This window comes from Miniopterus schreibersii, assembly GCF_964146895.1.
Source record: "Miniopterus schreibersii genome assembly, chromosome: 4".
Taxonomy (NCBI): Eukaryota; Metazoa; Chordata; class Mammalia; order Chiroptera; family Miniopteridae; genus Miniopterus; species Miniopterus schreibersii.
The window spans coordinates 86,960,060-86,984,834 of record NC_138105.1 but is presented as its reverse complement, the minus strand read 5'-3'; the positions used below and the strand labels follow the sequence as shown (position 1 = coordinate 86,984,834).

At 45.7% G+C, this 24,775-nt stretch overlaps 1 protein-coding gene across 2 annotated transcripts in view; it reads left to right on the top strand.

Annotated features, from left to right (window-relative positions):
- Window positions 1-459: 459 nt before the first annotated feature.
- ADAM19 (ADAM metallopeptidase domain 19) overlaps window positions 460-24,775 on the top strand; it is a 74,952-nt gene continuing 50,636 nt past the window's right edge. For both annotated transcript variants that reach the window (XR_013998752.1, XM_081136243.1), the window contains exons 1-3: window positions 460-669; window positions 3,259-3,344; window positions 7,708-7,778. Coding sequence is in view for 1 of the 2 variants with exons in the window: in XM_081136243.1 (XP_080992369.1) it covers window positions 597-669; window positions 3,259-3,344; window positions 7,708-7,778 (230 nt within the window). In the remaining variant the exon portion in view is untranslated. The remainder of the gene's footprint in view (window positions 670-3,258; window positions 3,345-7,707; window positions 7,779-24,775) is intronic.

Genomic DNA, 24,775 nt, shown 5'->3' with positions numbered 1-24,775 from the left:
TCCTCTGGGGATCCCCTCTTCTCCACGCCCTCCTCCCGGTCGGAGGGAGGGAAAGGCTCCTGGATTTGGGTCCTGCTAAAAAAACAACCCCAGATAGCGCCTAGCTCTTGCCTAGCTCTTTGTGCCCGGTGGTTCCCTTAACTCTTTCGCAGCCTGCGGGGTGAGTGGCCGCGAGTGTCACCCAAGGCGCCTGGCAGCGCGGAACGGGGCAGCGGGCGCCGTCCAGCGGGGGGCCAGGTTAACTCCCGCAAGGCCGAGCCCGGGACGCTCGGGCCGCGCCTACCTCGGTCGGTGGAGTCCTGGGCCCTCCGCGGGCGGACCCCTTCCCCGCTCGCCGTCACCTGAGCGCGCCGGGCTCCCCAGGGGGCGCGCAGGCTCCTCCCCGGCCGCCCCTCCCAGCCTCTGGGGGGGGGGGCGCGAGCGTGTCCCCTCCTCCCCGGTGGCGGAGCCCTGCGGGGCGGAGGGAGGAGCGTCCCCGCCGATGGCTAAGAGCGGGGCTGGGAGGCGCCCGGCGGCCAGTGGGCTCCGGACGCGCGGCCGGGTCGGGGCGCTGGCAGGGCCGCCAGCCTGTGAGCGCGCGGGGCGCCGCTGCCACCATGCCCGGGCGTGCGGGCGTCGCCCGGCTCTGCCTGCTGGCGCTCGCCCTGACCCTGACGGCCTGCACCCGAAGTAAGTGGCCGGCCGGCCGAGGGCGGGCTGGGCTGGGGATGGAGGCGGGTGGACCGGGGGGACCGGGACCTGGGGGTGCCCCGGCTTTGTTCCCACGTTGCACGGCCTGGGAGGTGGCGGAGGTCCTGAGCTAGCAGAAAGCAGCCGTTTCCTCCCTGGCTTCCTTCCCTCCCTCTCTCTCTTTCTTCTCTTTTTTTTTTCCCTTCTCCCCTCCCTGCTTTTGGCTTCTCTCTCCGCTGCTTTCCTAAGGCTCTCCTCTCTTCTCCGGTCTTTGTGTGTGTGTTCCTATAAATATATACGGATAAAATTGGAACCATACCGTATGCACAGTTTTGTGCCTGGCATTTTCTACTTCACAGACTGAGCATTTCCCACACCGTTAAATTCTCCAGAACATGATTTTAATGATTATAAATTCCATCAAGAAATCGCAGGAGTATAATCTCCGAAAAGTTAAAAACATGACTCTCATACAAAGGTAGGATGACTAGGTGGCAAAGAATCGTTGGGTTCGTGAATGAGGCAGTGGATGGAATGGCAAAGCTGGTTCAGAGCATTAGAGGAACAGGGGTGGCGCAGGTGCTGGAGGAAGAGTGTTGAAATCTTGTGCTGGGACAGATGCAAAAGCGGTCAGTGCCCCATGGGGCCAGACCACCAGAATTCTTCGTTATCTTTCTGCTATGCTGAAGTCATTTGCATCTCTACGGGTGAGAAATCCACAGTTAACACATAGCAGGGTATAGTCTTTTAATTAATGGTAAATAAAAAAAGTCAGACAAAGGTACATTCCCCTAGATAATTCAGTGACACATGGAAGGGCCTGTTAAACAATGCTGCAATGTGACATTGAAAGGACATCCTGCTTTCTCGAAGTTTTGAATACTTTTTTGAAAAGATGTACTGTGGTCCTCCATTATTGAGCCTTTAGATTGCTTTCAGTATTTTTTGCATGGTAAAGGTCATTTCATTTTTTAAATATTCCATTAAATATCATATAATTCCTTTTTTGTGTGCAAAGAATCTAGACTTAATCAGAGCCCCTAGAGCAGGGACTGTACTGTGCCTCTCTGGTTCCCCCTATGTATATCAAGCCTCTAACATAGTGCTTGGCACATAGTTAAGTATTCAGAAAACATGTAATGGATAAATGAATGCATTGCTTCTGATTTTTAGCAGTATGATAAAACTGATACAAGTCTAATGAGATTATTTTTAGGATATATTTTGATTGAGAATACATTAAACCAGTAATCTGAAAGGAAAGTTAATCACTCATAATCCTGCCACTCTATATGTGATTATGTGGTTGGTTTAGACAGAATAGATTTTGGAGTCCTCAACTCATCCCCAGGAGTCCTATGATTTGGCCTATTCTTAGGCAGATTAATTTGCCTAGGTTTGGGGAAATAACCCTTTATTAAGATTGCGTGCAACCAGTGTTTGAGGTTACCACTGCCTAGAACAAGTCTCGTTTCCCACAAGTTTCAGTTCACTCCTTTCTAAAAAATAGGAATCCTGCAGCCTACCTCCCGGGGCTGTCATGAAGATGCAGAAGAGCTGGATGGTGAGATTGACTTGGAAAGTAGGGAGTGACATCCAAATGCACACTTCCTGTTAGGAAGCTCAGGTTCATACTATGCTGCTTTGTGGGCTGAGGAGCAATGTCACAGTGACTCTCCCCAGTAATTCTGTGAGATGGGCAGGCAGGTATCATTATTTTCATCTTACAGATGAGAACACTGAAGCACAATTAAAATAACTACCCATGGCCTTGACCTCCAGAATATGCCCAGAATCCATTCACTTCATTCCTCTCCACTGAAATCATTCTTGTCTGGGGCACCGTCTTCTCTCACCAGGGCTCCTGCAAGTCTCCAGCCTTGCCTTCTGCTTCTGCTCTCCCTTCCTCCCCCCACCCCTACCAATCTCTCTAAAGCTGAATACGGATCATATTGCTCTGTGTTTAAACCCTCCAGTGCTTTCCAGGTCTATTTATAATAAAATCCAGACACTTTCCATGGCCTCTGTGATGTCAGACCCATGGCTGTCTTGCTGACCATGTGTCCTACCAACTTCTCCCCTCATTTACTGGACTCTAGCTACCTTTACCTTCTGCTGCTTCCTTGCACAGGCCAAGTCTACTTCTGCTCACACAGGGCCATTGCACCTGCTAGTTCCTCTACTTGGGGCCCTCTTCTTCCAGATCTTTGCACAATTGCCTTTTTCTCATCCCTAGGGTCTCAGTTAAATGCCACCATTGCTAGCCATCCTGTCTAAAACAGGGACCCCTTCTTCAGTGCCTCTTTATTCCATGACCCTGTTGTACTATTTGAGAATATTTGTGTTGTCCATCTTGCACCTCTAGAAGATAAACTCTGTGAGGAGAACAGACACCTTGCTACCCCTGTCTTGCACTGTATTGCCAACACCTCGCAGAGTGCCTAACCCATAGTTAAGTGCTAAGAGCTTGGAATCCAGCAGGTCTTCTAATGACCCAACATAGGGTTCTTCCCAGTTGGCAGTGCATGCCTGGCTCAGCTAGGGTGCAGAGGTCTGGGATTCCAATGGTTGTGCATCCTGTGTTGGCAGGAGGAAGTGGGGAAGGCAGCCCCCAGCTACCACACGAACTAATAATACCTCAGTGGAAGGCTGCAGAAGGCCCTACAGGAGAAAAGGTAAGACCAGAAGCTCTCCTTTTCAGAGGCAAGAGTTGACAACTTCATTCTGAGGGGTTGGGGCCACCTACTTGACTTTCCTGGAGGCCCTGTCATCACCGTTAGTTCTGTTTCTGACCTACTCTATCCTGTCTACTTGCCATTTTTGGAATCCCAGATGGGACTTTCCTTCATCGTGCGACAAACTTCTAGAACACTTTTCAAATGCTATTAGTTGAGGGAATGAAAATCCATGTTCATGCTGACACAAGCTAAGTGCAAATATGTGTCACAAAAATCACTGACTCTTGATTGGAATTGATTCAATATCTTCATTGCTATTTTTGCTCTGCATAATACACAATTTATTAATGAGATACTGTACATGGAGAGAAAATATTAATCTAAACTGTTTTTTTAATTAGAGGCCAAGTAGCGACCTAGTACTGGGCAATATGTATCTTAAAATCCAATAGGCATCTTGGGCCATGACACCAGCAAACGCACAGGCTTTCTTGAGGATCTCAGGAATAAGTCAGAAAATGCTATCCTGTTCCTGCAGCGGACCTGTGCAGCTAGAATATTCTCTGTGGCTCTGGTTTTTACATGGGAGAGCTGGGAAGGAAGACATGATTGTTGACCTTCCAATTTCTGAACTTCAGTTTCCTCATTTATAAAATAAGGCTGAGAGAAAATAAGAAAGAAGAGGGCTGGGGAGAGGGGTAGTGCATAAGATCCCTTTGGGTTCAAAGGGTCATGATTTTTTGGGCAACAGAAGAGCAAGATTATAGTAGGAGAGAGAGGACAGAGCTATGTTAGGTAAGACTTCAGACTTTATGGCTTTTGAGTCTAGAAAGATAAACAGAGAGGAAAAGTGCCCAGAATCCTTGAAGTTATGATTAGAGTAATACAGGCATGTCCCAAAATACCCCAATTTGGATTAACTAAGAGAACTTACAGAGAAAACTTTAGGACAAATGAAAGCAAGTAACATTTTACTCTAAAGACAATAAATGCATGGAATTCATTTAATCAAAAGTAAGAAAGGCTGAAAATAGCTTCAGGAAAAGTCTAGAGAAATGAATGGATGGCCATCCTTGAGCAGGTTGTTTTTAAAAATTTAGATCTTAGATAGTCCAACCAATCCATTACTGCCGAGGACTGTCTCTCATACTCTTTGTAGAGGCCTCTCTGTTCCTTCCAGACGTGGGATGTCTGGCATCCTCAGGAAAGGTTTGAGAAACAAAGTGGATCGCCAGATCCTGCCTTTGTTCCCAGCCATTGTCTGCCAGAATCTGGGTCATTGCATTTTGTACGAATAGTCAGCACTGTGCCTGGCATTGTAGGTATTTGTTGAATGAACAAATGAAGGGAATGCTGGGGTAGGGGGGTGGAGGAGTGGTGTCTTACTCAGGTCTCTTATTCTCATTTACATAATTTATTCATCAAACATCAGTTGAGCACTCACTGTATAGTAAATATCATACTAGATCTTAACGGGAATGCAATGCATAGGACAGATTCCCAGTACCCTGTGGAGTTGAAGATCTGTTAAATCCAGCCCTAAAGTGAAAGGAATTTTAACCCTTCTCTGGGGTCAGTATGATAGTGGGTCAGCTCCCTAGGAGAGGTGATGTCACCCATTCCAAGCACAGAGTAGAGTTGCAAGAGAAAAGCTGGGTAAAGCTGGACACAGAAGCTGCATAGATTCCTGCAATGCTGTTTCATTGTTTTGCTTGAAATGTGCCCTGGAAACAAGGAACATCATATCTTAAAAATATCAGTAGCTGAGCATCTTCCAGACCAGGAAGAAATATGTTTGGACGACCCACTTAAAAATAAATATTTCTTCTCATGTTGCAACTTGTGTCTCTTTGGGGGAGAGGTGACAGTGCTTTTATTTGTGTCACCTTTCCTTTTTGTATGGACTGTCACATGGCCACCTATCTCTTGGATGAGAGAATAGCTGCAGCTCTGTCGCCGTGTGCTTTTCCTCAGATGACCACTTGGGACTGTGTCCCTGAAGCCTAATGTGATTGCACAGGGCCTTGGTCCAGAACTCCCCAGAGTAAAGTGACAAAGGATCAGCAACCAAAATAGGTGTTGGCAGCTGACTCAGGGTATCAGAAACAGAGAAGTGAGTCCCTTCTTGAAAGTTATTGGGCAAACATCCACCCAGCTTCTTCCCCATGATTTGGAAATGTTCGTAAGTCAATAGGACAAATAAGAAAAAAACAAAAAAAAGAGCAAAGGACGGGATTGCTCAAGCATCCTGCATCAGAAAGTTCAGGTCTCATCAGAGCCTTGAAAGTGTTCAGGGTTGCCCAGAACTCTAATGGGAAGGGGGATTTGAGGCAAATAAGAGCAGGAAATGTGCTTGGAAGAGGCAGGCTCCCAACCAGAGGTGGGTATCGAAGCAGGCGGACACACAAAAACTAGGTTTTCAGCTCCACCTTTAAAGGGACAGATACTCCATTCTTGCAAGAGCTTTTGCAGATTGAAAGAGACTTCTAAAGTTTATCAGTTCCTTGGTATCAAGTTAGAGAGCATATATTTAAAATACTCCAGAGAATTGATGCTGTTTTAAACAGGTTTAAATATATAAATACTCCTTTTAAATAAATACTTTTTTCCTTCAAAAATAGTTTAACCAGCCTATGTTGAATTGTTGAAGCACGGAAGTTTATTTTGATATTGGTATTTAATTTCTTTGAAATTTCCCACAATAATAAGGTAAAAAGAGATAAGCCCATTTCTTAAGCAATTGTAAAAACATGAAAGGTTGCATAAAAGAAAAGAAAATTAAACAATGATTCAACTGCCTGGAGGTAACTAGGGTAACTTATTGGTTTAGGTTTTTCTCTCTCTACTTTTTCATTTTACAAAAGTGTATTTAAAAAAATATATAGCCCGGCTGGGTGTGGCTCAGCGGTTGAGCATCAACCCGAGATCCAGGAGATCTCGGTTTGATTCCCGGTCAGGGCGCATGCCCAGATTGTGGGCTCGATCCCCAGTACGGGGCTTGCAGGAGGCAGGGGATCAATGATGCTGTCATCATTGATGTTTCCTATCTCTCTCTCCCTCTCCCTTTCTCTCTCTGAAATCAGTAAAGATACATTAAAAACAAACAAACATATAGTGTTATATTTTGAGTCTTTGTGCTTAATAATTATCATGTATACCTTCTTGATAATTTAAAAATTATTTAAAGTCATTGTTTTTAATGACTGTCTAGTGTTTTGTCATATGAATGGATCATCGTTTATTTAACCATTCTCCTGTTTTGGACATTTAGGTTACGTTTCTTTATTCAGGATTGTAAGTAATGAACATCCTGTATAATCACCCTTTGCTGATTTTTGCATTTGTTCCTTTCAGACATAGCCTTCTATTACTGGGCCAGAGGGTCTAAGCACTTAGAAGCTCTTAGTCCATACTATCAAATTATTTTCCAGTGAGTTGGTGGTATCAATTTAAATTTGCACTGGTAGGGTATGAGAGTGCCCATTCACTGCACTGTCATTCATGGTTTTAAAAAAATCTATGTCACTTTGATTTTTTTAAAAGGTATCTTTTAAAGAAAATGGAAGGGGGCAGTTACTAGTGATGTTGAGCATGTTCATGTTTTTCTTGCTTATTGGTCATTTGTATGATGCCTTAAATGATCTATGCTGAGTGTATAGCAACTTTGGGCATCAGTAAATTTCCTCTTGTATGTACAGTGTATCTTCTTTTGGATTTATAAAACCTTAGTTTGAAGTGCTCCTAGTTTTCTCCTCGGAGATGATTGGGGATATTTAAACTGAGAGCCAAAACAAAATAATATAAAATGAGAACCCACTATGAAGGGGCTTTCTCAGGTATTTTAGATAATAGCCACATATATCGGGGGCTTTCTATATGCAGATAAATTCTTTACATTCACTGTGTCAATCCTTACGGGAGCCCCATCAGTTTGCCTGTTATTACCTCTGTTTTATAAATGAGGAAACTGAGCTGTAGGGAGGTCCAGTAACATGCCCAAGTTCAGGTCACCGCAGCGCCAGAGAGTCAGCACCTGAATCCAGATGCGACTCCACACAAAATTTACTGTTAAAGATCGTGTTTTCCAGCATTTGCCTTTACCGGGCCTGCATGCAAGCACTTATGCCACATTTCAGCTTGGACTTTTCTTCCCTTTGTCTTTTAGGGGAAGGCAGATGGGGGAGGGGAACTGGTCCTCCTGGGATTGACGCTATTTTATGTCTGGGCCGGGAATGCAGTTGACCCTTCGGCGCTCACTTCCTGTGGATCAGTGTCAGAGCTCCAGGCTAGATCCCGTGCCAGTTCCTGGGAGCCTCCACCCTGCTTTTAGGAACTGACATTCTTTTGTTGTTGCTTTTAGCATCCACTCAAAGCTGAGCTCAGGGTACTGGCTGAAGGGCGAGAGCTGATCCTGGACCTGGAGAAGAATGAGTGAGTGGACTCCTCCTTTGTTTAAAATGAAACAATTCACTTCCCCGTCCGTGCCGGACACAGGTGCCGCTGCTTTGGAAGGAAGCAGCGAAGTGACCCAAGCGATCCAGTCCTTGGTTTCTTTGTGCAGAGCCCTTTGCAGACAGCGTTTCCACAATCCCTTGACTTGCTGTGAAATTACTGGACTGTTTAAACAGGCTGTATTTCCGGGGCTTCTTAGAGTTCACTGTGTGTGTGTGTGTGTGTGTGTGTGTGTGTGTGAGAGAGAGAGAGAGAGAGAGAGAGAGAGAGAGAGAGAGAGAGAGAGACGAGGGAGGGACGGCCTGGAGCACTCCAGCGGCTGTCTTACTAGCTGCAGCACAGGGCATGGCAGGAAACGAAGGAGATTAAAGGAAAACGGCAGAGAGGGGAGAGGCAAGGCGGAGCGTTCTGGGATTTGCGCCTCCAGCCCTGACTGCTTCATCTGCTCTGGGTCTGCTGAATCTGAGATTCTGCCAATAGGGCACGGTCAGCAGTCTCCTGGCTGGTTCCTCCATCTTTCTAACCTCATTCATCTTGGGTGGCAGCCCGAGTCAGAAACATTTCCACACTGATTTGCCACGAAGCACAGTTATATCTTGATTCGTGTCTTCGAGCAGGTGAATAGATAGCGAATGCACAGCCGTGTCTGCTGCCTGTTCTTGGGGCATTCCCAACCTGCTTGGCCCCTGGAGAGCTCTCCTTCCGTGGCTGGGAGACCCTGGAGGCCTTTGGTATTTCCCCCCCAACGGTCCCACTTTGATGCTGCAACACGGACCTTGCAGATAAGGCTGCATGGCTCGGAGAACTGCCCGTCTCCTCTTGGCAGCCTCCCTGGAAGCTGATGAGTAATCAAACACGTTACTGCCAAGAAAGGGATGGAAGGGGACCTTCCCATATCCAGAAGGATGGGAATGGCTGCTGAGCTCGGGTGGAAAGCGAGAACATAAATTATTCCAAATTTGGGCTTTTGGACCCTTGCGGAAGGAGGGTGAGTGGAGTCAGAAGTGTGGTAGAAGTGTGACTTCAGCATATGCAGTAATGGGGTTTTGTCCATGTCTTTCCTCCGTCTGCAGAAAGATGGGCACCTCAATTGTTTTTGCTACTTTTCTTTCGAGAGTCAAACCAGCCCAAGAATGTGTTCTTTTTGTCCCATTTCCCTGGAGCAGACCTGGCTGGCTGTGTGCCCAGAGGGTGCGGGCTCTACATGCTTGGGATTTCTCCTTGCATAGTCTTCCTCTTGTCCTGCAGGAAAAGGTCATTAGAGGGAATGTTCTTGATAGTCTCTCTGAGGGGTCAGCTTTACTTTCTCATGGCCCCAGCTCTCTAGCTCTAGTCTAAATGTTCCCTGTTGCCCCTCAGCTTAATCTGCCCCCCAAGTGGAGTATTTAACCCTTCAGCTTCCTCTGGGTAGTCCAGGTGGTAGGGTTGCTGTCATGAGCAAATCCTTAGGAGTTGGACTGGCCATGTGGGGATCCCAGCACTCACCTTTCCCTCCTGTTTTGGAACCTTTGCAAGAGGTCATAGGAAGTTATAGTGGGAAGACACTTTAAGAAATACTAAGTGCAACTGTCTTATGTGTGGATGTAGAAACTTCAGCTCAGAGAGAGAGAGTCACTTGTCTAAGGCTACACAGCAGGTAAGTGAGAGAGGTGAGACTAGGATCATTTGTGTTCTTGGCTTGGATCTGAAGTCAAGGAGAGCCCATGGAAGTGGTTCTATTGTGTGCTGCTCTGAGCAGCTCTCTGGCTTCCCAGTGAGCTTCGGGGGACTGGACGTGATTCCTGGCCTCCTTGAGTTGGCAGGAGGCAGGAGTCCTGACAAAAATGGAAACAGCAGCGTCAAGCACCATGACCTCATCAGGTGTCCCTGGGGGACAGCTTCCTGCTATTTTCGTCTAAACTGGGCTTTTTGTTTTTGAACATGTGTTAGCAAGCAGAACTCCAACTGCACACGACTTCCTAGTGTGTTTATTTCCCAAAGCCTTCTCATTCATGGTGCGTGTGGGGCCGGATGCAAAACAGCTTGGGGGTGGGGATGATGCTTTTCTGAGTTTTCAAATCTCTCTGCTAAAGTTTTTATAATCCTATGATATTGGAGGGAAAACTGCACCCTCTGCTAAGCGACTCCTCAGACTCTGTTTTTTAAGTTCCTTCATGGATTCATTAATTTTTTTAACTCCTATGCATCTGTAGCATTCCAGGCACCAGTGTTGGTACCAGTGGGGATATAGCTGTGAACAGAACAGTTTGGCCCCTTATGGAGCTTATATTCTACTGGCGTGAACAGTAAACAAATGAACAAGTGAATGTGCAGTGTGTCCGGGGACAAGTGCTATGGAAACAAAGGAACATAGGGCTCGGAAAAACAGGGATGGGGAGGGAAGTGCTGTTTCAGAGTGGTGGTCAGAGAAGGGCTTGGTGGTGAATTGGTATTTGAGTCAAGACCTGGAGGAGATAGGAAATGAGCCATGAGATTGGCTAGGAGATGGCCATTCCAATGAGAAGGAACAGCCAAGTTCAAAGGCCATAATAGATGATGAAGGTTTCTACTCTCCCTCCCTTTTGTACGTTTCTCCATACATTGGATACTCAGGCCTTCCAGGAGCTGTGGGCAAGAGCTTCTAGAACTTTGAGGGGAGAAAGGACATTTCTAATTTTCATCATCTTGAGGTGTCTGGACTTCTCCCGTCAAATCAAAGCCCACGTGCTAATGCAGGACCCAAAATAGCAGTGAGCAGGCCTTTAATGGAATTCACACAGGGAGAGATTGCCAGGAATGGTGAGGATGGAGGAGCATGGGGGATGGGCCACCAGAGAGGGGCCCTGAGCTCGGGCGGCAGATACCCCAAGGTGCCTTAGTTCAATTGCATGGCAGCCGGCAGCCTTTTTCTGCTGAGAAGCAACTCAGAATAAATGGATGACATTCCCATGGGAGACACTCACCCTTTTCTTTACTGAGTGCACTTGAGTCTGCATATAGCGTTCATGTCAGATAGTCCTGGGTTCAGATCCCAGCTCTCCCACTTACTAGCTGGACGTCCTCTTGAAGCCTCAGTTTCCCTACCTGGGGTGTAATGATAGTCGCACCCTCTAGAGCGATGGGGAAGAAATGAGATGGTGTGTATAAGGGGACCAGCATAGTGCCTGGCGTGTACTCCATACTCAGTAAATGGCAGCTACTATATTTATACTCACTCGTGTCTTTTTTCATTGCAACATGCCCGTTGTAAAACATGTAGCAATAGCAGAGTATAGTAAGTAAAAGAATGAGAGTCTCCCCCCTCACTGAAGAATCCACTGAACAGTTTGGTGGGCATACCCTGGACCTTTGCTATGCGTGTGAGAACATGCACATAGGTACTCATACATACAGTCACACGGAAGCACACACACAGGCTGCTATTTTTGTTGGGAAAAGCGGAGCAGAAATAAGATTATACTGTACATATTATTCCACACTTGTTTTTTTAGACTCAACCATATGTCGTGAAGATACACTGCTCTAATAGAAACCATATCACATTGTTTTATATTTATTCACACATATACACATAATTTGCAAGTGTTGGTGCATATCTTTTAGGAGAACCTTACTTGTGATTGTGGCCGTGTGATACGGCGGAGAGAGCACTGAGCTCCAAGACAGACATGTGGAATTGATCAAGACGCCATTTGGCCTTCCTGGGTCTCAACTTTCTTGTCTGTTAAATGGGGACTTTGTCGCAGTTGGGCTCTAAGAGCTTCTCCTATTCCACCTATTTAAAGGATACTGTACAAGTGGAAAAATGGGCAAGAAGCATAGAATTTTCTCTCCAGCTGTGGAGACATCCCTGGATATAGAGGACAGAGGGATAAAGGCAAATAGCCTCCCGAACCATGGACCTCGAAGTTGAGGATGAACTGCTAGTTCAGGACCCACCATTTAGGCAACATAAACACGAGACGGGAAATTACAGAGAAGAAATTATAGTGCTGTTTCCACAAGCCACAATTTTGAGGCATACGTCCATAATATTTTTTCTCCCTGTAGTTTTCCCCATGTTCTGAGGAACTGCCTCATCAACCTAGGGACCATATTAGACAAAAAAAACTTGTTTGCTGAAATGAAATGGAACCTTCCTGAGCTGTAGGCATCTGGGGAGATGCACACCTCCAGGGAGTACGGGCCTTGTCTCTCTTCCCTTGGCTTTTCATCACCTTTTCCCAAGAGAAGGCCACTCTGAACTGTTGAACCAGCTTGCGGGATGCTCGCTGGGCTGCATTACTAGAGGGCAGGATCACTACATTACAAGGTCACCTTCGAAAGCAAATGAACAGCTCAGCTAGTGGGCACTGTGCCCAGAGGACCTTAGGCCATATACTTCTCTTGGCTCGTCTCAAGCACTTTCTGGAACTCCCTTCTCTTCACTCTACTGCCCTTCCTTGAGTCCCAGTGGTGATAAGATTTCTTCAGTCTCACCCCATGTGCTTTAGCCCTGGCTAAAGACAGATCCTGTTTGCACAAGTCTAGCTAATAAGAACGGATATTTATTTTCTTCTGTGTGTATAGCTACCTCCAGGCCTCATGAGGAACAGTGATTGTCAAAGCAGAACTGGGGCGTTTGGAGGTTTGCTGCTTTTAGTCGTCGCCATGACTTCTGACTTTAATCTCTCTTCGTATCTCTGAGTCCCTCGGAGATTCCGTAGGGAAGGCTTTTGTTGGCTTGGCAATCAGGCTACAACCTGGAAAATTAAGTCATTTGTGATTTAGCTCATTAATATTCTCCCTTTTCCCAGAACTAGCAGGCAGGGAAGGAGTTTCTCAGCGCTAGACAGGATGGATTAGTTATCACCTCTTACTGCTGCACTTCTCTTCCAAGGAGGCCTGGTAGAAATACGGAGCTGATCCCTAGCAAAACCTTGCATACCGCCCAGGCTTCGGAGCTCTCCCCCACCCCCCCCCACCCCCACCCCCACCCTCCCAGCCTCCTCTTGCATCAGGAGTATGCTTTAACATTAACATCTTATCTAGGACTAGGAAAAAAGACAATTTTCTTTGTGTCTCTTGTCAGGAGCTTCATTTGTTGTTGGCAAAATTCAGTGTCCTGGATCAAAGAGAAGCTTAAGAAAGGTTTAAGACAATATCCCGATGCTTTTGGGAAACCATGCTTCACTGAGCTGCATTTCAATGAGTCGCACACATATGGATTACATTTCACTTAAAATACACATGGCTTAAGAAATTAGAGGATATCATTCTTTAACCAAGTACTTGGCAGATCTCAAGTATTCAAAATGTTTTTCCAAACTCAGCACACAGCTGGGCTCCCCATTCCCTGCAGCTGAGATTATCTAGCCCAAGGAGACCGGTGCTGAGGAAACAGTTGGGTGGATGGGTGGGGACACCAGAATTTGATGAGAGCTGCCTGTGAGTGTGAGTGTTGGAAAATTTTTTCAAACTTTTTTTTTTTTTTTAAGTATCAGCAACTGAGCTAACTGTGCTGCATTGACCTAGAGGCAGTGAATTCAAATTCCAAGTTCTGTGCTTGGTTGACACCTTGCCCGTGAGAGACCTTCTGGTCCTGTTTGAGATGCCATTTCCAATGGTAGCTTTGTAGACGAGGTTGTTTTCATTTCCAGTGTGCTCATGTTGTCCAGAACCAAATGGATTGCCAGCCGATCTAATGTGATCGTTGTACCAGCCAAATTCTCAACCCCACCCCTGCATGAGCAGGGTCCCCATTGTTTCTGAATCATTGGAGACATGATATCACTGTCTCAGGGTCCATTGCATAAACCCAGTCTCAGTAATTAGGAGTGGTGATCGACAGGGGTGCGGCTACACCGCTGCTGGAAACTAGGATCAAGGAGGCATACGTCCGTAATGTTTCCAGAACTGAAGTAACTTAGCTATGCTGATTCTGAAGGCTGTGAGCACATAAACCCCAAGCGCCATAATCCATAGAGCAAAACAGGCTTGGGCTTTGGTGCCAGAGAGACCCAGATTGAATTCCGGACACTGGCACTTCCTGCTTAGGTGTCCTTCAGCAAGTCACTTGCCCTCTGAGTGTTACATCTTCACCGGTGGTCACGATAAGACTCCTTAGTGAGCATTTACTGAGAGCCAGTCACTGTGCAAAGGCACTTCATACACTGTCTTATTTAATCTTGATGGCAGCCTTTTGAAGGAGATATTATTGTTACTCACATTTTATAAATGAGGAAACTTAAGTGTGAGGAATTCAAGTAATTTACCAAGTGTCAGACTCAGGTCTACTTGCCTCTTCGTAAATAGAAAATAGACATTAATACCTTAATTGCAGGGTGGGGTAGGCTGAAAAATGCCCCCCACCCACCCACCCACCCACTGTCTGAAGATAGGCACATTCTAACCCTGGAGTGTGAAGCTAGGCTACCTTATATGGCAAAAAAGAGTCTTTGTCAGTGTGACTACATTAAGAACCTTGAGAAGGGGAGCTTGTCCTGGGTTGTCTGGGTGGCTTCTCCATGCAGTTGCGTTTGTAAGAGGGAGGCAGAGGGGATTGGTTCATAGTTGAGGAGGAGAAGGTAATGTTGACCTCGGAGGCACAGATTGGAGTGATAAAGCCACAAGCCAAGGAATGCAGGGAGCCACCAGAAGCTGGAAGAGGCAAGGAATGCAATCACGCCCGGGGAGATTTCAGCTCAGTAACACCGATTTCATTCTTCCGGTCTCCAGAACAGAGAGAATAGCTTTCTGTTCTTTTAAACCACCAAGAGTGGTAATTTGTTACACAGCAACCAAAGGAAGTGAGTACATGGGTGTGTGAGATTTAGAGATTGTGTATTATGACATATGCATAGTACAATGCTTGGCACATAACAAGCAGGTTTTCAATACGTGCTAATATTCGTTAATGCAAAATCAGGAACATATGTTTTCTGAAGTGTCTTGGTGATGTAAAGCATTGCATGTGGCCCCTGTGACTGTCTTCAAATATGAAAGTGACAGGAGAAAAACATATTGGCAAATAGCACTTGTGGTTATCATTTATCAGCGTTTCCTAAGTTCCGGCTCATGTACTCATGCTCAGTCTGCCTTCGAATTCTGGTAACAGTGCTGACAATCATGGTAACAGCTACAGTGTAGGAGAGGCTTCTATGGCGGGCTCTGTTCTGCAGTCTCGATGTTGTTCATCTCATTGAATCGTCACAACAGCTCTATGAAGTGTAGGTACCTGTATTAGCCCTATTTGGCAGCTGGGGACCCTGATGCATGGAGCCCCGTGTCTTGCTCAAGGTCACCTGGGTGGGGAGCGCAGAGCCAGACTCTTAGCCACGGCCGTATATTGGCTCTCGGATGCCCTGTCCTTGCTCAGTAAGCTCTTCTTCCATTAGCACTAGCATTACTTCTCCGCTATGCTGCCCTTCCTCTTTTCTTTCCTTCTTCCTTCCCTAGGTCCTGGTTAGAGTTTGGATTTTAGTGTCCTGGAGTGGTGTAATCCAGGCAGGCTGGCCCCAGAGCCTGGCTCCTTGTGCCCACTGGCAGTATACGCTTTGGCAAGTCACTTCACCTTTGCATGTCTGTTTCCTCATCACCATGATGGGCTAATCATAGTGGCCACTTCGTTGGATGTTGTGTGAATTTGACAAGGCAGTGCTCTTTAAAGGCCTTATGCTATGCCTGGTGCACAGTGAGAGCCCAATAAATAGTCTCTAATATTTGTATTTTGTGGGGTTGGAAAAACATTTAAGAATGAAGAGGGAATTCCCCTGAGTTGGTTTCCAAATCTAATTAAGAAAACTTGACCTTAAAACCCAGTGCTCCCGGGAGGAAGCTCACTTCTGCTCTCCAGCCAATGCCCAGTTTGACCTCACTGTATCTCAGGAATACAGCATTGCAGGAGTCTCCGGTCGGCCAAACTGTATCTCCTTTCTGCGCCTGCGGAATCAGTGCCCGGTCCCTCCCTTGGCAAGTCCCTGAACTGTCCGATAAGGAGGTCAGGATTTGTTCACCGGTTCCGGCTCTCTCTCCTTCCAGGGACCCACAGCCAGGGCTGCCTGTGTAGCCAGGAAGGATGTCCACAGTTTTCTTTTGTCTCAAGCTTATTTCTCCTGGCGGCCCTTCAGCAGGAGCATGGGGTGAAATGAATGGGAGGAAGCTGTCAGCTGCCCTGTTGGCCTTGGATGGACCCGTGTAGAGCGCAGGGAAGCTGTGCACTTGGAGGAAGTCTGAAGTTGCGTCTTGAGTCTGACGATTGCTTTACTGTCAGGCTGTGTCCCTTAAGGTAGCGATAGCTGGCACCCAGTGAGTGAGCGCAGCCCTTCCATGAACATACTATTTTACATAAGGGTTTTTTAACCCTACATTTATTTACCCAAATAGGGTCATATGGTATCCTCAGTTTTATAACCTTTTTTAATTTTCCCACTAGGAAATATAGCATGGGCAATCCTAAATCATTAAAAATTTACATGAGAGCCTGGCTGGTTGTAGCTCAGCAGTTGAGCATCGACCTAGGATCCAGGAGATCGCGGTTCGATTCCCGGTCAGGGCGCATGCCCAGGTTGTGGGCTCGATCCCCAGGCAGGAGTGTGCAGGAGGCAGCCGGTCAATGACTCTCTCATCATTGAAGTTTCTCTCTCTCTCTCTCTCTCCCTTTCCCTTCCTCTCTCTGAAATCAATAAAGATATTTTTTTTAAAAAAATATTTACATGAGAACTTCTGGAAAATTTGAAAACTTTGATAATAAAATTCTAGAAAAGAATTACACAAATAATTGAGTTAAAAAATTAGGTTATACTTTATATACTGTTCTATAACTTGATTTTTCATTATTTGTCTTTAATATCTTTTTATGTTGCACATTCATAGACATATTTTATTCTTTTTAATGGCAACATAGGATCCCATTGAATGGATGGGCCAAAATTTATTAATTTCTCTTTCATGGACAGTTAGTCTTCCAACTTCTTGCTGTTACAAAAAATGCTGCACCAGTAGGTTATACATAATCTCTAAGCACACTTGCAAGTATTTCTGTAGGAGTGATACCTAGATGTAGAGTTGCAAGGTCAAATAACATATATATTCAAAATGTTTTAATGTTGCCAGATTATACCTCCCACTCCATAGATTCCTCCCCAAAAGCTGTATTATTTCGTATACAGATCAATTCTCAGCCTTTTAACTAAGATCAAGTTTACGTACGGTGGCAAGTAAGAGTATATTGTAGATACATTTCCAGGTAAATTTATTGGATCATTAAAAAAAATTTTAATCCTCTCTTGAGGATATGTTCTTTATTGATTTTAGAGAGAGAGGAAGGGAGAGAAACAGAGAAAATAAATGTGAGAGAGAAACGTTGATCGGTTCCTCCCATATGTGCCCTGACTGAGGATCGAACCTGAAACCTGGCCAGAGCTGTTGTGGAGTTTGGGCAGATTCTTTAAACTCAAGCTCTCCTGCCTTTTTTTTCCAACAGCTTTATTGAGATATAACTTAGGTACCATATAGGTCACCCATTTAAAGTATTCAATTCAGTATTTTTTAGTATATTTACAGAGTTGTGCAACCCTACCATATTCTGATTTTTGAACATTTTTGTCACTCCAAAAAGAAGCTATCAGCAGTGTTATGGGTTGAATGTGTTCCCCCCAAATTCATATGTCAAAGTCCTAACCACTAGTGCCTCAGAGTGACCTTATTTGGAAATAGAGTTATTGTGGATATAATTAGTTAAGATGAGCTCATGCTGGAGAAAAGTGGCCCCTAATTCAGTATGATTGATGTTCTTATAAAAAAAAAAAGGGGGGGGGGAATTTAGAGATAGACATGCTCATAGGGAGAACTCCATGTGGACATTAGAGTTATACTGCCACAAGCCAAGGAACAACGAGAAGCTAGGAGAGGGGCCCAGAACAGATCCTTCCCTAGTGCCTTCAGAGACAGCGTGGCCCTGCCAACACCTGGATCTTAGACTTCTAGCCTCCAGAACTGTGAGAGAATAAATTTGTTTTTTAAACCACTCAGTTTGTGGTAGTTTGTTACAGCAGCCCCAGCAAACTCATAGAAGCAGTCACGCCCCACCCCGTCCAACTCTGGGCAACCACTAATCTGCTTTCTGTCGCTATGAATTTGCCTATTCTGGATATTTCATATAGAAAAGGGATTATACAATATGTGGTCTTCTGCGACTGGCGTTTTTCCCTCCGAGTAATGTTTGTGAGTTTTGTCCTTGCTGAATAACGTGAATCAGTATTTCAGTCCTTTCTGTTGATGTTCCATTGTATGGATTCACCACATTTTGTTTATCCATTGATGACTCTCCTGCCTTTTTAGCCACAGCTAACTTGTGTCCACCCGACAAGGTTGATTTCAGCAAGTATTGATTGAGCACCTTGTAGGGAGTAGGAGCAAACACTGTCCTTGCCCTCTGGCTGTTTACTCTCTGAGAGAGAAAGCATGGACAGCCAAATGCAAGGCAGATTACAGTTTTACACAATGGAGTTGCAAAGGCACTGCGGATGAGGCAGGAGGGAAGAGAGGATTTCTGACGGGGGGGATAGAGAGACCTTCCCTAAGGAGGGTTGCTTGGAGCTCTGTCTTGCAGGAGTAAGGGGGGGAGTCTTTGGATGAGGGAGGGAGGGAAGAGAAGTGAGTAGAGGGATAAAAAGGAATTCAGACTGAGAAATTAATATGTAAATATTTGGTCTGGATCAAGGGGAATCAAAACTGTAGTGCTAATAATCTCTTAGGAATTCAGTATTCCAACCAGCCAAAGCATTTTAATCCTGAAGAGTGGTATGTGGGGAGTGGGGAGAGGGCTTCTTTTTCTCCCACAGCTGGGCACCTAAGGATTTGAGTGGCTTAGAAAGCTCACGTTTTTTTTACTTTCCTGTTTTTGACTTTGAGTTGGGCTCTCTCTTGCCTGAGGTAAAACCACCATGTGGTCAGGGTAGGTGGGGTACTTCTAGAAAAGAGGCTTGGGGTGCACTTTAAAGCTCGACTGTATTTTCTACATCCTGAGTGAGAAGAAACTCTTCCTTCACCCCTCCCCACTGATGGGAAGTTTGAGCCCAGTGGGCTGAGGGGTACCAGGTGGGTGGAGCTGTGGACCGCTAGGGACAGAGCACAAGGCAGACATGGCCTCTTCACAGCTTGGGGAGGCAGGGAGGCTCCAGAGAAACAGGGTGTGGGGGTGAGGGTGGGTGGATGTATGGATATAGATTTGGGTTTGGGAGATGCACTGGAGGTCTTACCTTCCAGATCTCTGTTTTCTCCCAAGCTTCAAGGATGTGCCTCGGTTCTTCATCCAGACCCCCTGGAAGTTGGAGGATGTTTCTACTCTCCAACCTTTGTGCTTGGGTGATGGAGCATGACTATCCTGGGGGAATATTTATGGGGGAAGGAGGCTGATACTTAGGCCTAGGCTGATACTCTGGACTAGGTTTTGTCCTGACAATGAAACAACATTTACATTCCCCCAGGAAATATTTTGATTTGAAGAAAGTAAGCCTGCTCATCCTCTGCTTAGAGCTCAGTGACATACACAGACCTTTGGCTGACACCTCAAACACTAAATGAATGGATAGGCTTTTGGGCACCGTGGAGCAGGTCTTGCTCAAACTCAACTCTGGATGGTTATTGGGTCAGAGAATCCCTGCCTGTACTGATGAGAGTCTCTGTTGTATTGGGCTCGAGCTCTGGACCACTCTGTGGGAATTCTTAACTTCCCATCTTTCTTTTCTTCCCTTCCTTCATTCGGCAAATATTGTGAGTGCCAACCACGTTGCAGGGGCTAGGCTAGGTCCTGGGTTTTCCTGGGAGAGCAAAGGCAAGCAAAACACAGTCTCTGCCATCCTGGGGCTTAGAGACACATGGAGGAGACAGAGAACTAAACCGTTACCGAACATGTGAACGTGCTGCGATGGGGGAAGTGGAAGCACGGGGAAGGGGAACCTACCCTGGGTTGGAGGTCAGCCAAGATTTCTAGGAGGAAGTGAAGTAAGAAAAGAGTAGGGCTGTGGTAAAGGGGGGTGGCTTAGACAAGGGGAGGTGGGTTCCAAGCAGTAGGAACAAAGGCCCAAAGGCAAGAGTAACATTTGAAGATAAAAAGAAGTTCTTTACTGTTAGAGCAGAGAGCGAGAGCAGAGAGCGAGAGGGGGGGAAGGAAATGGTGAGAGAAGAGGTTGGTATGGCGGGTAGGAGTGAGTCCTTGAAGGGCCTTCTAGGCTCCTTAAAGGGTTTGGGCATTTATCTTGTAAGCGATGAGAAGCTGATGAATATATTAAAAGCCAGATATTGACAGCACCCCAAATGCATTTGAGCAGGACTACTTCCACTGAAGTGTAGGGAATGGATTGGAAGGGGGCAAGACCAGCAATGGTAATAAGATCCATTTAAAAGCTTTATTATAAACTGAGTGAGAAATTATCGTGATCTAATTTAGGGAAGAGGTAGCTGACATGGAGAGAAGGGGATGGATTCAAAGACACATGTATGGTGGAGTCACAGAAGACTGGAGATGGGTTGAATATGGGCCAAGAGAGAGAGGATGGATTCAAGAACCAATCTGAGGTTCCTGCTTCATTAAGTACTAGGACAGTGGTGCCAATCCCTGGGTTCATCCTTACCTTGGGGTGGGACCTTGGACAAGCCACTTCTTGCCTCAGATCTTTAGGTTCTTCATTAGGTGAAGGTAGTAATCCCTAGTCGCCAGTTTTGCAGGATCGTGGTGGGGAGCCAGGGATGAAATTTATGTGAAAAGTAGCCTCCTGTATTCTTTCCATGATCCCCAAAGGATGGTCTGTTGTCATCCTGGCTGTCTTTGCAATTTGTGCTCTGACATAGTCTTTCCTTCTTATCTACAATTCTAAGCCCTTGATATTCTAGGAATGGTTAGACCTCTGCCCATTCTAGCAGCTGAGACCTCACTGGGGACCTCTCTGAGGGCTCTCAAACCAGCTCTTGTTGAAAACAATGATATCATTGAATGGGTGGACTGGGCCAGGCTTTCCTCAGCCAGTTTGAGGAGAAATGGGGTCTTTATGGCTTCTGTACTCATGGCTCTTTTCCAGTCCCGTCCATGGCTCCCATGGGCCCCACTGCCCCCTTTTCCTCCTTCCCTTTCCCCTGAGGTTATGGGTTTGCAGAAAACTGGCAGCCTCCACATTTCCTTCTCTTGCATCAGTCTCCCTGGAGAGGGGTCCAGATGGGCCAAGGGCTATAATGGCTGCATTATATTAGGCATGGTTTCTTTTTCCAAACACCCCCTTTCTGAGGAAAGGAAGGGCAAGTCAGGGAAAGGGAGGGAAAGGGATTCCTTTGGAGGGAGACTGGAGTGCTAGGGAAAGAGGTGATTCTAAGTGTTGGCAAAGATGTCAGGCTTCTAGTATTCTAGAAGTTCTTCATCTCTTGACTTCTTTATTTTATTTTATTTTATTTTATTTTATTTTATTTTATTTTATTTTATTTTATTTTATTTTATTTATTTTTCAATTACAGTTTACATCCATATTATTTTTTATTAGCTTCATATGTACAGCATAGTGGTTAGATAACCATATACTTTACAAAATGCTCACCTTGATATTTTCAGTACCCACCTGGCACCACACATAATTATTACAATTTTATTGACTGTGTTCCCTAGGCTGCACTTGACATCCTCGTGACTGGTTTGTAACTACCAGTTTGTGCTTCTCCATCCCTTCGCCTTTCTCACTCGGTCTCCCAACTCCCTCCCCATCCAGCACCGTCAGTCTTCTCTCTGTGATCTCTTGACTTCTTGATGCTAGATTTGTGGTTTGAATAAGAAGGCAAAGATTAAACTGGCTGTCAGCTGTGTGGCGATAGGAATGTGGCTGTGGAAAGGAGATCAGCAATGTCGAGGAGCATCCTGAGTTCCAATCTGCTGGCTGTCTTTCTTCTCCACCCTACATGCACGCGTGCAGGCACATGCACGCATGCACCCCTGCTCCGTACCTGTCGACGTGTAGGCAGCTTGTTCGGGGAATTTGGAAGTTGGTTGCAGCACTGGTTTGCGGCAATTCCAAGAAGGGAGGAAGGAAGATGAGCCATGAAACAGTGACTTGGCCTCTGAGAACCAGATAGTGAGATCTACCTTCTGTGTGGGCTGTTAGTATTTGCAGAGGACTTTCACAGATGACCTTGTAGAGGAGGAAACAAATAATTTCCCCTCTGCCTGTCTAAGTTTCTCGGCTGATCAGCAAGACAGATTAGCAAAAGAAACAAATATAAGTTAAGTGTCTACATGGGAGATGCTCAGCGAAAAATGAGTAACTTGCTTAGAATTCAGGCTTCTATAGCATCTTCAGCAAAGAACAATACAACAGAGGAAAGAGCTGTTAGGCCTTTAAAGGCGGTAAGCTGTGGGTAAATATGGTAAATAAATGGTTGATTAAGGCTAGTTAGTCAGGTGGTTGTGCAAATTCCTCTGGTGCTTTCTCCAAGCTGATAGGGTCTTAGGTTGTCTCTGGTGATTAACTTCTGTCCTTGGTAGAGAGGGGAGGAGGGAGATCTTTGAAAATGTATGTCCTGCTTTTAGGCAAATAAGGGGAGGGCAAGGTGCTTTTCTTGTAGTACCTGCTTCTTCTCAATTGCCTTCAGCTCAAAATGATCCTCTGCTAAAGTAGTATATTTGGGGAGGCATATTCTGCCTCCCTTCAGCCTCCTCTGATCTTCATGACGGGAGGTACTGGTGCCGATGGAAGGCAGAAAACCGTGCTTGCCCCACACCATGCTTGGCACACAGTTAGCCTCAGTAAGTACCAGTGGGATGAGTGAGCGGGCTTGCTATGCAAAGCCTGGGCTCAGAAGAGATACTGCGGCTTGGCCGAAGACCCAGAGCAAATATGGGATAAATTCAAGCCAGGAGGAACTTGGTCTTCCCGATGCCAAGTTCCCTGCAGTTTGTACAGTATTATGCTGCTTAATAAGTAATTATTGATGAGATTGCATGCATATCCTTCCTCTCTGCCCTCTGGGAGTGTCTGGATGGCCCAACTCTTGGATTACCACTGACATTTAGCTTACTTTAGTTTATTTAGACTGATGGGTTTAGAAGCAAAATCCAACTGTGTGATGTTGAATATGTTGTTTTTGCTCATTTCCAGGTTCATCATCTGTAAAAGTGAAATGGGGTCAGCACTGGACAGAGAGGGTGGCATATGACTACTGTTGCAGTAGACTCTGTAATTTCTGCACTAACACCCTTCCCCCCAAAAAAGCCTTCATGGAAATAACATGGGTCAATACATAGAATGAGAGAAAAGATGAAGGACGAGGCTTGGAAAGGACAGGGTCTAGGAATTCGTAGACAGTCTCCTCAGGTGCCACCACTGGGGTGACTCAGCTCCAGCTATTTTTACCAGGTGTCATTCATCTTTAAATTCAACTAAATGAGACCTGATTGTCCTGGTGTGTCATGACTGACTCTGGGTGCTCCCAATCAGCATTTCTCTAAATGCAAATCAGGGCACTGTTATCCCAAGAAGGTGGCAGGGATGCTGGAGGCCAGGACAAGATATTCATGACGAATTAGGGGAGTTTTCCAAGTTCTAACCTTCTTGACTTGTGCTTCAGTTGTGGTTTATGTTTTAGGATGCAAAGAAACATTAGGCAAGATTTATCAGAGTTACTGGGATATTTAATCAGAGCCTAAAAGGGGCCAGGTACCCACTTGTAGGGCAAGTTGGATTGTGGTCTTCACCCACCTGCTTTTTGTTTGTTTGTTTTCATGGGATGGTCCACCTAGTCCCTTCTTTCTAAGCATATTCTCAAAGGTCCTGTGATCTTAGAGGTTCATGTTCTTCACTTACTCTGTGTCTCATCTGCAAAGTTTATTTCTATAGTATGGCCAGTTACCTCTTACATTGGCCCTTCCTTTCAGGTTAATCTGATAAACAAACATTGTGCTTATTTATCAAAAACTGGTTACCGGGAGGCTACTGTCAAGCAATATTTCACTTTTTTAACTTTCTCAGAAATGGTAAAAAAAAAAAAAGTACCCCATTTCCCTTAACTGTTCTTATCCATTTCCAATAAATATCCATAACAGGCTATTCAGGACACTAAAACAAAACTGTAAACTCTACTTGGGTGAGCCATTCTCAGGGCCCCGCAGGGCCATTGCCACTTAAGCTCCCAGGTCCCCAGAAGTCGACCCTATTTGCGCCTAGAGAGTGCTCATCTTTGTGGAGGAGCCGAGAGGGAGGCCTGAACAGGATTAAATAAAGACCCTGCTGACCAAAGGAGTAAACAGCGCTTATCCAAACATCCTTTGGTATTTAACATAAAAGCAAAACATGGGATCGGGAGCTGGTCAGAAGGGTACCAGGTCTTGTGGGGATTGGGAGATGTAAGAGGAAGTGGTTGCTGAAAAGGAGTGTTGATTTAATGCATTGTTGGGAAACTTCCTTAATAAAAGTTTAAAACACACACACACACACATGCCAAGTAGCTTTGGCTTTTGACCAGGCTTGCGGGTGGTGCCATCTTTCCTCCCAGTGATTCTGCTGGAGCTGGTCATTGAACAGCGATGATGGTTGCTCCAGGGAGTCCTTGAGTCCTTGGGGAAGGAGGAGACCCCTGCTCTTTAATAAATATCCATAATGGGCTATTCAGGACACTAAAACAAAACTGTGAACTCTACGTGGGTGAGCCATTCTCAGGGCCCCACAGGGCCATTGCCAGTTAAGCATTGGGAGCAACCTTTCAAGTTCCCCCTTCCATGGCCTTTCTGTTCCCTCAGAAAGTAACGTTTCTGCCTGTGGGCCCCTGGATGTGTCAGTCCCTCATTTGGCTTCAGGGCTGTGCCTTGGCATGTTTGTTTATTTCTTTCCTTGGGAGTCAGAGATGGAATGAGCATTGGTTGGGAAATCTTGATTCTGTAACAGCTCCAGCCATCTCTTCTCCCCTTTTCTTTCCTCTTCTTCAAAAACAAAAGAAAACCAAACAGTACTGAATTTGTTACATGGCTGTCCCGAATGTGGGCA